The 13840-nt window shown below is 42.7% G+C and overlaps 1 protein-coding gene across 1 annotated transcript in view; it reads right to left on the reverse strand.

Moving 5' to 3' along the window:
- The window catches only part of LOC149110165 (uncharacterized), a 1031-nt gene extending 444 nt beyond the window's left edge, over positions 1-587 (reverse strand). The window contains exons 1-2 of the mRNA XM_089290870.1: positions 464-587; positions 62-324 (exon numbers count right to left, since the gene is read on the reverse strand). Coding sequence (XP_089146996.1) covers positions 62-324; positions 464-466 — 266 coding nt within the window. The 5' untranslated portion in view covers positions 467-587. The remainder of the gene's footprint in view (positions 1-61; positions 325-463) is intronic.
- Positions 588-13840: the final 13253 nt, after the last annotated feature.

Genomic DNA, 13840 nt, shown 5'->3' on the forward strand with positions numbered 1-13840 from the left:
CGCAGAATACAGAGAATGAAGCGCAATCATAGACTCGAGCAAGGCAAATACCGCGACTTACTTTTCCTCAGATCCTGTCTGACGGTACTTCTGCTTGGCTTTAGTTCGGTATTTATCTGCTGCTAATCGGAGACTCCATTTCTGCAAGCAAACTGAGTTGAAGCCAGGGTGCGCCGTGACACACTCTAATTTATGCTTGTCCGCGGCAAGATCTTGCAGAACAAGTTCGCTGCTCATAGATCTACGCAACCTTCCAGCTCTAGACAGGAATAACACTCGCTGATGTTTTGTATATTGTCGACCGCACAGTTTCCACACGAGCACCTTTTAAAACATCGAACAAGAACATTCGAAAGGAACGCAAAATTAGAATTGAACACAAAAGTGGTATAAGTCAAACAGAGTCAAATGAATGGAATGATCTGATTGTTACGAGGTGACGGAAATCGACATAACAGCTTACCATTCACTAACAGCTACTGAGCCGTCGAGCCGGCCATTAAGCTTTATTTCAAGCTCCTCATTTGCCTTCAATTCCTGCTCGTACCTGGCCGTCCAAGCTTCATCCGCAAGCTGCTCGTCAGCGAATAAGTTGTCTTCGTCGCTTGAAGAATTGCGCTCTTCTTGGACTGCAGCGCGCTGCCGAGCGTGCTCGATTTCCACTTCAGGTATGAAGTTTATATCGGAGTCATCTGAATAAAAACTCATCCCTGACTCTGAGGAGGAAGACATCTTGATCTTCTAGCGAAAATTTGGCTTTAGAGCTAAAATATACAAAAGCGAGTATTCTACACTACGACGTCCAAAGAAAGCAAAGAGAAATGACTGAGGGCTGTTCTATTCGGTTCCTGGGTAGACGTCACAACCTTGCTCGACCCAGACTCCCTAAAACGCGGTCGTGAAACATCTCGAGCACGACTTTGGCGGGCTATAGAAAATTGAGGAAGTAAGTGGATTCGTTTTAACGAACAAAATATTTGGGGGTTAGGTGCACTTTAACTCGATTAATTTGTCCAAGGCGAGACATGCAGGAGGAAACAGTGTGATCATTGAAAGTTAAGTGGGGATCCAGTGTCACGCCTAGGTCCTTTGCCGCCTGGACAGGTACAAGTTCCTTTCCTAGCAATGATAACGTGAAACCTCGTAGTTTGGGAAGCATTTGTCTGCTACCAAATACCATGAGTTTAGTCTTATCCGGGTTCAACAGTAGGCAGTTATTAAAACACCAGTTACGCACGTTAAGTAAATCCTCGTTCACATCGGTTATTGCATTTATTTTATCTTCGATCTTAAAGGAGACCAGGAGTTTTGTATCGTCTACGTAGCACTGTGAACTGCATTTTCGCGGAACAGCGGGGAGGTCATTTACATAGATGCTGAAAAGAAGCGGGCCCAGAATACTTCCTTGCGGTACACCGCTGGTCACGGTCAGGGGCTCAGATGAAGGAGAATTTATACGTACAACTTGTTGCCTGTCGCTTAGGTAGCTGCAGAACCATTGTAGACAAGGGTAAGAGGCACCGACGCCCAGCAACTTTGATATTAGGTTTTCGTGACTGATGCTGTCGAAGGCTTTGCTCATATCTAATAGTACCATAGCCGTTAGCTCTTTTTTATCCATGACGCTAAGTGTGGCGTCGGTGGTGTGAATTACGGATGTTTCAGTTGAGTGTCATCTTTTATTTCCACTCTGGTTCTTTGGTAGCCTTTCCTTTGAGAGAAGATACTATGTGAATTGATTATGGGCAACCCTTTCGCAGACTTTTGATAGAACAGGTAACAACGAGATGGGTCTGTCATTGTTTACTTGTTCGTGATCTCCGTCTTTAGGGATAGGTGTAACTTCAGCTACTTTCCAAACAGAAGGGAAGGTTGAAGTGACAAAAGAGGTGTTAACAATGAATGTGATTGCAGGAAGAATAGAAGTGAGGGAGTGAGGCAGTCTTTGATAACGCAGATAGGGATCTTGTCATTCCCAGGGGCTTTGTTAGACAGCATAGATGTTATTATATCTTCTATATGTTTACCATCTGTGACACGAAATGAAAACTGTTCGGACAATGGGTATTGTCTTGGAGTAAACCAATTTTCATTGAGTTCGAAGTTACATTCATTGGCCAACGATTTAACTTTGTTTACGGTATTTTGACCAAGTGAGACGAAGAATTTGTTAAATTCGTCGGCAACAGTTTTTTCGTCTCTGCTAAAAGTTCTCCGGGAAGCTGATTTGTTGGGAAGGCAGAGGCGAATGGCCTTCCAGATGCTGTTGGTGTTATTCGGATTTTTCTGTATCTGGTCGGTAACAAATTCTCGCTCAGCGATTCGTATCTCCCGTTTCACCTCACGCCTGAAGTTTTTGTAAGCTGACCAAGCCATGGGATCGTTAGTCTTCTTAGCCTTCTTGCGCCAATAGTCTCTGGTCTTCATTAGTCCACGAATATTTTCGGTCACAACTGGATTTGGTTTCCCGCGAACTTTAAAGGTCTTGAGAAGAACATGTTGATCTAATATCTCGTTAAACAATGAGTTAAATGCGTACAGTTTATCTTCGACATCGCAGAAGGTATCTATGATAGACCATAGTACTTGGCATACGTCGTTATAAAATACATTTGGATTATAGTGTTTAAAGCTCCTTATAGTAATAAACACAGGCTTCGGGACGAGCTTTCTTTAGTCGTAGCGTGACGCAAACTAAATCATGACCGCTGATCGAGCTCTGCATGACAAAGACCTTTTGTACTTGTTTTTCATCACAGGTAAGGATAACATCCAAGAGCGACTTTGAGGACTCCGTAACTCGAGTTGGACTTTTAATCGGCTGCGACAGGTTGTAAGAGTGGCAGAAATTGATGAGTGCTCGTGAGTCCTGACCTTCGCAGTTGAGGAGGTTACAGTTGAGATCGCCTAATATGTACATAGGCAAATTAAACGATAAAACTGAAATGAAGTTTGCAGTGAGGTCTGTGTCAAAGCATGATAATGGAGTTTCTGGAGTTACATTTAAATAAACAATGAATAAATAAGTGAACTGATTCACTGATTGATTGATTGATTGATTGATTCATTAATTGGTTGGTTAGTTGCTTGCTTCCTTGCTTCCTTGCTTGCTTGCTTGGTTGACTGATTAATTTAATTACAATATTCAGAGAGGAAGCCACATCATCCTTAACTGGTTTTCATACGGGTCCTCTATCCTGGTCGAATTACAACTTAGAGATGTTGGTTTTGGTGGAGGGAGGAAAACCGGCGAGCCCGGTGTAAACACCTTGGAGTAAGGCGAGAGCCAACAACAAACTTAACCCACATAACACACTGAGCCAAAAATCGACCGGGCCACATTGGTGAGAGGCAAGTGATCATCCCTGCTCCCAAGTCTTTTGCAGCGATGGTAGTGGTCATATGGTAAAGAGCCTCTACTGGTCATTTGATTTTAGGCAAAAGTTTGTTCCCTGTCAATAAATAAAGAAATCCATATGTAAATAAATGACTATATCAATTAAACTAAAACCCAGTAAGGTCCATAATGTTACATGAATATATTACGCTATTTTTCTTTTCAGAACACCTTTCATTATGACTAAGGGTACCTAAGGGTACTGGAGCGATAAAAGGGTATACAACCTTCTCGGAAGGTAGACTGGGTTTGACTTACAAGAGACCAAGTTACCGACCTACTGGAACACATCCTTCACCAAATCTGTCTTGATATGACGATCGGCCAACAGCTGATTAACTTCATTGTCATCAACAAGCAGGCCAACTCTCTGTACTCACTGATCGCTGACGGGCAATAGCGTGCCACGTTTCTCGGCTGCAACATGTGGAAGACGCTGATTGGATCGCAGGTCTCCTTACAACGCAATTGCAACAAGGAAGGGTTTAACGTTGCAATTGGTAAGGCAAGAATCGGCTTCATTGGAAATAATGAAAACGACTGCAATTCTTGTGATTCCACAATAGGTTTTGCGACAGGACACGTGTGGAAACGTCGCTAGGCACTCATGGATGGAGACAAAGACATCAAAGCCACTGGTTACATCTTGGAGCAGTGACAAGGAAATCAAAAAAGAGTTTAAAAACCTGTCTTGAAGGCATGTCTGATGTAGCTTTCAATGATAAACATAGTTAAGCATAAAAATTAAACCATTTTGAGAACAATTAAGAACATAACTGCATTCCCTGGTGAGGCGAAGTTATTGCAATCACGGAAGTTTATTCACGTAGCCCTTCTGTCACGAGCGACAAGAAAAACCATAAATAAATTGTCAAAATGGCTGTCAAACAGTGACAAAACGGCAGCTTGAGTTTATATATTACTCTTACTTCATTCCAACTCTTGCCCCTACTCGAAAGGGGGGTGGGTACATTTCAATTTTTATTTTCCATTCCATTACTAACTCCGTCACCCGTCCAAGTACCGACCCTACCCAGCAGGCTGTAATTTAGCTGATCTGATGACAACCCTTACGGGCTCATCACCTGGCCTATGCAACGCTCTCACCCAGTAAGGAATGTTAATGCTTTTGGAGCAAGCCCTTTCAATTTAATGGTAATAGAAAAATAACAACAGATGAAAAAAGGCGGTTTTGGCACCATTTTCTCACACGGGTTTGACAGAATCGGGTGAAAATTAGAGATAGCAAAAACCATTCGACCTTTTCCTTAACTGATCAGTTAGAATTATTGGAAGAATATGTCTTAGTGGAGACTTGCAACGGAAGAGAAAATTCACGCGAGAACATTATGTCAATTATGACTAAAAACAACAAAAACAAGCATTTCCTCGCTCACAGAGGTAAAGACGAGGATTTATATCAACTGAAGTCGTATTTCACACAGTGGTTTCTGATGCCTGTAACCGCGATATCTACATGCAGACTTTGTGAGAGATAATGGCTAATGTGGCATTTGTTTCAAAGGGGTTCAAAGGCGAGAAAGATAATCTGAAGGACAGAAATAAACATGAAGCACTGCTTGTTCGTTTGTCTAGAGTGTTGGCCTACAGGAAGGGCACCTCGAAAAAAAAGACTCTTCTTTTCAAGGTTCTCAATCGATTGAGGAGCGTGATTACGCAATCGCTGTTTTACACCTATTAATTGTCCATGGTTTGAATAATTATAGCATAATTTATTATTTCGGCTGTTGTGCTAGTGCCGTTTTTGTTGTTTATAGTCATCATAAGCACTCTTAATACCTGGGAAGAGTAAACCATGGACATGGCCTCAGTCATATTTTTTTTTTCTGGCTAAGGCCCTGTATGCAGTAATAAGCCAGCCAAAATAATTTGGTTATATTTTTAAAGAGAAGTTAGTGCTTAGCTAGTCATTTGTCAATTTCCACTCTCTAAATTTCTGTTCTTTAAGTTGATAAATAGAAGCGACTTTTTAAAACATTTAGCTATAAAAAATTGCGAAAAAAATTTTTCTTAAAAACAATTAAAAAATTTTTAAAAACGGTTAAAAAATACACGATGTTTCGACGCTCTCGGACGTCCGTTACCAAGTTAAAAGAAAGTATGAATACTCTATAAATACAAGGAAAACAATAGTTCATTAAAAAGAAAGGTAACATAAAAATATGCTACAAGCTAGACAAAGAGTTTAGCACTGATGGAGTCACTCTGAGTGTTAAGGCTAGGCCTCAGTTCTTTGATGAATAGCATTTCGTGAACGAGGCTGTCAAATTTCCCGTGGCACTTCTTGAGAACACGAAATTGGCCCTCATTAAGAAGGTTTTTTGTCAACGTGCACTTCTAAAAGGTGTTTACCGATAGCCGAATACTTGTGTTCAGCAATGCGTTGATGAAGGTGTCGGGCTGTAGGACCAACATAATCTGCCTCACACGGATCATATTCAAATTTATAAACAACGCAATGGTGACTTACGATACTCGGCTTAATTTCTTTCAGCTTAAGATCTTGCTCCAATTTTTTCCTCACAAACCTTGGCTGTAAAGTGACGGCAATCTTATTGCTGAGATCACGTAATTGCCTACGGACTGCATTACCGGCTATCTGATCTTTGAAGGGAAGAACTATTCTAATCGTGTTGCCGTCATCGATAATGACGTCAGAGAACGTCGAAACGTCGTGTATTTTTTAACCGTTTTCAACAATTTCTTAAATGTTTTTAAGACAAATTTTTTATCGCAATTTTTTATAGCTAACTGTTTAAGTTGATAATTAGCCAATTTTCATTGCCACCGGCTAAAGCACCTTAGCAACCAACCACTTTATTCAATACTCTCAATATTAGAAAACCAACCATTAGAATGATGAAATTATTCAGCTTAAACACAAAAACATCTGCTGTCAAATTAAAGGCAGAAACCTACTGAAACTCTCTGAGACTCTCAATTTATCATCCAAAAGATGATGCGTTCTTCACTAGAGATTCAATTTAAGCATAAATTTGCAATCAACCTTTACATCTGTTACATATTCATGACACAGACGCCATTTTGGGTCTACATTCCAACCACGTTGTTTAATGCCATTGGTTAAACTAACTCAACACATGCACAACTATGCATAATGGTTAGCGGTATTCCTATATATAACATCCCCCTCCTTTACATTACAATCAAAGAAACAAATGAGGAGAATGAAATAAAATAAAATAAAATAAAAGAACAATCAACTCAACATTAATCAATCAGTGTCTGTCATTGTTCCAAGAACTGTCCTTTGTTCCAGAACAACTTGTTACAGGTCTAGTCTGATTGGTTTTTTGACTAGTCTTCCACTTCGAGTTGTATACAAGGGCGGGTCTTTAGCTTCCACTATGTCTGATGAAGGTGGCACATCACCGGCTGGGATTTCCTCATCATCTGAGGGATTTAAGTGGTATTCCTGTGGTGAGCGCTCCGTTTGTGGGCTTGCTGGGAATGTGGGTGCCGCATGTGTTTTGTCTGGCTCAGGTTCTGTCTGCTGATTGATGTTTCCATGACGTTTCCGATATCCCATATGAGACTTTGTTGGGTCGTTCCTTAGAGCCACTCGATTACGTCTGATTCTTTGGACGCCTACCTCTACTACATATGATCTAGGCAAGACATGTTTCTACACTACTGTTGCCGCTCTCCATTCCTTTGACCCTGGCTCCGGTTTTACTCTGACGTGATCACCCGATCTGAGTGGTGGTAGCTCTTTGGTGCCCTGGCGGTCATGGTGGTACTTTTGCTTATCCTTGCCATGTTTCATTCTTACCTTTATCTTCTGGATGCTGTGTGTTTCAGGCTCCAGTAGACCACGTGCCATTGGTAGTGTTGTTCGTAGCCTGCGTCCCATAGAGAGCTGTGATGGGGACAGGTCAATTCCTGGAGGTGGGGACGCCCTGTACTCTAGCAGTGCTTTTCTCTTGTCTCTGTTCTTTCTCCATAGGGACTTCACTGTTTTAACTGCGGCTTCCGCCTCTCCATTCGCCTTGGGGTGTTTTGGGCTTACTAGAACATGTTCAAAGCTGTAACTTTTGGCAAAGGTCTCAAATTCTTTGCCTGTGTACTGGCTGCCGCAGTCAGTGACTAGTTTTGGTGGGATGCCATGTCGACTGAAATGTTCTTTTAGGACTTCAGTGGTCTCCTGGGATGTGAGATCCTTCAGTTTGGTCACCTCAATAAACTTAGAGTAATAATCAACTAGCAACAGGTAATGTTCACCTTCAAAGGCAAATATGTCTGAAGCGGCCATTTCCCAAGGCAGGTCTGGGACAGGGCTTGGTATCAAAGGTTCTTTCTGCCGTGCAGGGTCATAGTCATAGCACGTGATACAGTCCTGGACTTTGTCTTCTATCTGTGCACTCATGCCGGGCCAGTGAAGGGCTTCCCTGGCTCTTTGCTTACACTTTACGATTCCCAGGTGTGTTCCATGTATTATCTCCAGCATGGCTGGCCTCATCGACGGGGGTACTACGGTTCTCATTCCTCGGTAGATTACTCCATCTAGTACCGCAAGCTCATCACGTGTGTCCTAGTATTGGCTGATGCTGTGTGGGACTTGTTGCTTTGTTTCTGGCCAACCGGCTTGAATCATAGCATACAGCTCATAGAGCTCATTTGCTGTGTTTTGTTGGAGTTCTGCATACTTTGGTTCCGAAATCGAGATTCTTTCCAACATGTTTACTTGTATCTCTTCTTCTTCCGGTGGTGCCTCATTTAGACTTGCTCGGCTGAGAGTGTCTGCGAGGAATTGCTTCTTGCCTGGAAGATATTCCACTTTTAGATCATAGCCACTCAATTTCAGTATCATTGCCTGTCATCTTAATGGTGCTGTTGCCATGGACTTGCGCAGTATCATTTCTAGGGGTTTGTGGTCAGTCTGGACCAAAGTTGTTTTTCCCAGAATGTACTCCCTGAATTTCTGAGTACTGAACACGATTGCCAGCATTTCCTTCTCTATTGGCGCCCAACTGAGCTCTGATGCTCGAAGTTTACGGGATGCATAGGCTATCGGCCTTCCCTCTTGCAGTAGGACAGCACCCACTGCGCTCTTGCTGGCGTCACATTGTATGGTTACATCTTTTCTGACATCATAGTAGGCTAACACTGGAGCTTCACAACACATATCCTTAAGCTTCTGAAACGCAGCTGCTTGTGGCTTGTCCCAGTGGAAAAGTACATCCTTTCTGGTTATTTCCCGCAGTGGTGTTTCGACTTCTGCTAGCATTGGGAGGAATTTGGCCAGATACTGAATAGATCCCAGAAACCGACGGACATCTTCTTTCGTTTCAGGAGGTGGCATATCCTTCATAGCTCTTACTTTTTCTGAATCTGGTTTGAGGCCTTTCTGCTGAAATAATGTGGCCCACATATTGAACTTGCTGTTTTCGTACTCTGACCTTCTCAAAGTTCAGCTTAAGGTTGTAGGTTCTGGCGCGGTTGAGAACTGCCTCAAGGACTGAATCATGGTGGGCGATGTCACGTCCAGCGATGAGTATGTCATCCATAATGGCGTATGCGTGATCAACATCCTCCAACATTTAATCCATGGCCCTTTGGTACAGCTCTGGAGCTGATTTGATTCCAAATGGTAGCTTTAACCATCTGTATCTGCCAATTGGGGTGTTCATCGTTGTAACTAGACTGGACTCGTAGTCTAGTTTTATCTGGAGATACCCACTTTTAGCATCAAGGACTGTGAAAACTTTTGCCTCAGGTATCTTGGCTGCAATTTCTTCTACAGTGGGGATTGGGTAATGCTCCCGTTTCACTGCTTTATTAAGATCACCTGGGTCAAGGCAGATCCTGATCTTCTCACCTCGACTTGAAACTACCATAGAGTTAACCCAATCAGTGGGCTGTGAAACTTTGGCTAGGTGTCCTTCCTTTTCCATTTTCTTAAGCTTGGCAATGATCTTGGGAAGGAGTGCTGCAGGTTGTCTGCGAGGCCCATGCACCACTGGTGTTGCTTTCGGGTCAATCTTGATAGAGTAAGTTCCAGGCATGGCTCCGGATGCACTTTGTAGGTCTGGGTACTGGTCAAGTAGCTCCTTTAGGTTTGGATCTACATGTGCCTGTAACTTATGTACCCGCTGAACCAAGTTGAGTGCTTGACAAACTTTGCCTGACAATATTGGCTTCTGCTTACTATCTATGACATAGAAGTTCACATTTAACTCCCTGTCCTTGAATCTTATGGGAAGAGTGACATAACCTTTGGGTGTGATTCGGTCTTGGCTGTATGACACCAGGGTCTTCTTGGTTTGTTTGATCTGGGCACTGGGTGCTACTTGCTTGAGCTGAGTAGTGTTAATTACGCTTGCATAGGCACCAGTGTCAAGTTGACAATGCAGGGTACTGTTGTCCACTTCTACAACCTGTCACCATTCGTCATTTTCACATGTTTTCTGCTTGTCACTGATGCCATTCATTTCTAGGCTTGCTACATGTAATAGTTGTACATCACTGTCAGGACCTTCCTCATCACTAGAAAAGTCTTTTCCAGGACGGACCATTTCATGCAGTAAGTTTACATTGCTTTTCTTGCTTCTGCAAACTTGGGCAAAATGTCCAATTTTTTTGCACTTGTTGCATGATTCATTTCTGGCTGGGCATTTTTCCTGTGGCTTGTGGGCATTGTATCCAAACCTATCACATTTTTGAACTTGGTCATGTTTCTTCTTGGACGAGCCATTCTTCTTAGACGAGCCATTCTTCCATGTAAGTTTATTGACCTCCACTTTCGGGTCTTCACCAGACATCACTTGCATTCCATCCTTGGTCGCTTCGAACATCCGACCGATGTCAATTGCCATTTCCAGGGTAAGGTTTTTACTTTTCTCCAAGCAGCGTTGCCTTACTCGTTCGTCCAGAGATTTGCATGCGATGGCGTTCCGGATCAACTTATTCGACTCTGTCATGTCCAGACCACGGGCCAGGAGCTTAAGATCGGTGACAAAGGAGTCAAACGTCTCCCCTTGTAACTGGCGTCTTCGATCAAATTTAACTGCCGCCATAATTGGGTTCTTCTTTGCTTCGAGGTGTGCTTTGAACTTTCCGACAACTCTTTCGAGTATGTCTTTTTCATTTACATTTTGTGCACTTTCTCCAGATCCAACTTGTACACTTTCCCATTGGAAAGTGAGGTAAATTTCTCGGCCTTTGTCGCCGACGAAGCTCATAAGGTTGCATATTTTCTCCTTCTCAGTGCATTTGCTGAGCGGTCCCCCGAACGTGAATTCGCAATGTTGATAAAACCTTTCCCATTCTTTACTCAGGTCCGCAGCGGCCCAGTTCATTCTTGGCCAACTGAACGACGAATTGGCGTATCCTTCGGCCATCCCGATGTGTTTGGCCCTGTTCCGTGGCGCTCGATATCCCACTATTTTGACACCATGTTACATATTTATGACACAGACGCCATTTTGGGTCTACATTCCAACCACGTTGTTTAATGCCATTGGTTAAACTAACTCAACACATGCACAACTATGCATAATGGTCAGCGGTATTCTCATATATAACAACATCATTTGTATTTCACTTGGAATCATTTCCTCGATATGTTGTGGTCGCTCTGGTAAGCATACTCTCCTAGTTTGTTTGTTTTTTTTTTTTGTCTTAGTTGGATTTTGGGAATAGATGGTTTTACAGAGCCTAAATTTGTCTGCATAAAAGCACAGCGTTGACTAGGCTTTTCCTGTCGAATTGATTTCCTAGGCAAAACATAAATATGCTTTAGTGAAACTTTCTGCATTGTCGCCTCTTCCAGAATCTCAAATGATGAAAACAGTCAAAAATCGATTACCACCCTTCATGTTATATGTCAATATGAATATCGGCATAATAAAAATTTAGAGAAGTAAATCATGCAGTATATGTAAGCAATATATATGGCGAATTAAAGGCAAAAATTTAATAAAAAAACAACAATAAAACGCTCAACGGAAATTCAGATACGCAGTCTTTCCTCAGAAAATATTGTACTCAGAAAGACCATCCTGTTTTGTTTGCAATTAATGTTTAAAAACACACATGTATGATGAGGGTTCTGGCACAGCAGTGATAAATGGGGAAGAGAACGGACAAAATAAGCCTCCCACGCTTAACTTCCCTCACTCTGCTCGGGAAGTTAAGCGTGGGAGGCTTATTTTGTCCGTTCTCTTCCCCATTTATCACTGCTGTGTCCAGAACCCTCATCATACATGTGTGTGTGTTACGCAAACAGTATAACAGTATAACAATAAAATTGCGTGACTTCGCGGTCCAGCGAAGCTGTAATGTCTGTAATCAATATGCGCGGATGTGCCACAGAAAATATTTACTTGAAGAAATGCCTGCACTGGTATATACAAAAAGTGTGCCAGAATTTTTTCCTATTGAAGAATTATCTGCACAAGTATATACGCCGAGATGGAAGCCGCACAATCAAGCAACTGTCAACTTTCTGATGCTATTCAAAACCTACCTTCAGAGCTTCAGAACTGCCAACTTTCCGAGGCCATTCAAAACCTCCCTCCAGAGCTTCGTGAAATAATTTACAAGGAGTATCTCGCAATAAAAAGAAGGGAAAAAAGGAAATGGGTTGGGATGAGGTACATTATGATATTGAAGAGGCACCCTTCTGTGAAAAACGATCAAGAATTGTAAAGGTCACGTTTTGCCGTAAATGCAACTTCTGTGACCTAAAAGGACTCTGTTTCGAGTGTTATAAAAATGGGGTAAAACACTATCTAGGCTATCCTGTGTATGACGAGAACGACTACGACCAAATCTTTCAGAAATTTTACTGAGCGGCAACGATATTAACCTTCGTTCGAATCAATAGTTCTGTTTTGAAATCGGTGATTTGCGTGACATTTTTCTCAGAAAGACTGGAACCTAATATTTATATTTTCCAGGCCCTTGGACGAGCAGTACTGAAAAACATGGAGGACGACTCAAGATTTTTTGTTTTGGCCGAAAAAACGAACCAGAAGAGAATTTACAAAAAAAGTACGCTCAGTCAACGCGCTGTAAGTTTTTTTTTCACCACAGAAGATGTCGAAGTGAAGCGAGCAGGAGAAAACGAGTAAATAACAGGATTTGATCACAGCGTTCGATCGATCGTAGCATGTGATATTCCTTGAACAAGGGGCTCAATCGAGCCCGTTTAAGTTTTCTCTGCTTCTCGCATGGCTTCAACGACTTGATATGTTATCTGTCTGACCTCTTTCTGCCAAACGGGCGTAGAAAGTTCCATGAAAATAAAGCAAATCGCGTGGGAAAGCACAAGCATTTTGGCCTTCAGAAGTACTGTTGGGATATAATTTATTCAGCCAATCTCTAATTATAGCTCAAGTATGACATCACCTCGCCGCCCAAAAGCGCATGCGTATGTGTAAAATACTGCGAAATTTAGGCAAAGGGCAGCTAAGCTACACCACAAGTGATAGGAGAGGCAAATGGATCAATATAAATAGCTTGCTGCATTTTACTCTTTATTAGCAAACAAATGAAGGTGCTTTTGGATGTGAGGTTGGCCACCTCTGATTCCAAATACGGCACGTACAGGCGCTTGTAAGGGGTATGGGGTGAGGCCGTCCACGGCGATAACCCCGGGTGAACCCGCCCCGGCCCAGTGGAGACTGGGGGGTGCTCAGAGATCCCTCGGGATCTCAAACTTCGTTCCCACAGGTACACTGGGAATTGACAGCCGCCTTGTCAGCGGCGGGAAAGTCCTAGTCGGGGCTAGGCAAGAACAGCCAACGAGCACCCCCCGAAAGGGCTTTTGCCCTTTTGTGTGACCTGTCACGCAACTTCACGTGTGACAGTAACGTAACCCAGTCACGCAACGTCACGCGTGAAGGTAACGCGGTGTAACACAATCATCTGTTTTTAATAAGACTTAGAGATAGTTTTGTGTTTTTTCGCTCAAAATTTAGTGCAAATTTGTGCTGGACTCCGCAAGTTTTTTCCTAAATTCTTGCCGAATCTGGTTTTTTATTTTTTCAAGATCTGGCTGGCGTGAACTTGTTTTTTTTTGCGCACATTTTGAGCGTAAAGTCTCTTTAAGTTGGCGATATTTCTGCATTTCACGTGTGATCAGTTGAAACTCCGCGTCAGAAACACGATTATCATTCAGAGCTTGTGAGACAGAGCTGTTTATCGAGTCATGTTTTGCAATAGCCAGAGAATGGATTCTCGAGTGCTTATTAACTTTGCGTTCAAGCTTCTTGTTGACAACGGACAGGCCAGTGGAAGCTACGCCAGATAAAGCTGCTATCGCGGCAACAGGCGCGCCGATAACAATTCCAACACCAGTAAGTGATGTTGCAACAGCCCCAGAAGACAGAGCTGCCGTGACGGCGCCAAGGCCAACCACGGAATAGTGAATCGCTTTCCGGACTTTTTTATAATTTT

The sequence above is a fragment of the Orbicella faveolata genome, unplaced genomic scaffold (genome assembly GCF_042242905.1).
Source record: "Orbicella faveolata isolate gen_17 unplaced genomic scaffold, um_ofav_v1 contig_24, whole genome shotgun sequence".
Taxonomy (NCBI): domain Eukaryota; kingdom Metazoa; phylum Cnidaria; class Anthozoa; order Scleractinia; family Merulinidae; genus Orbicella; species Orbicella faveolata.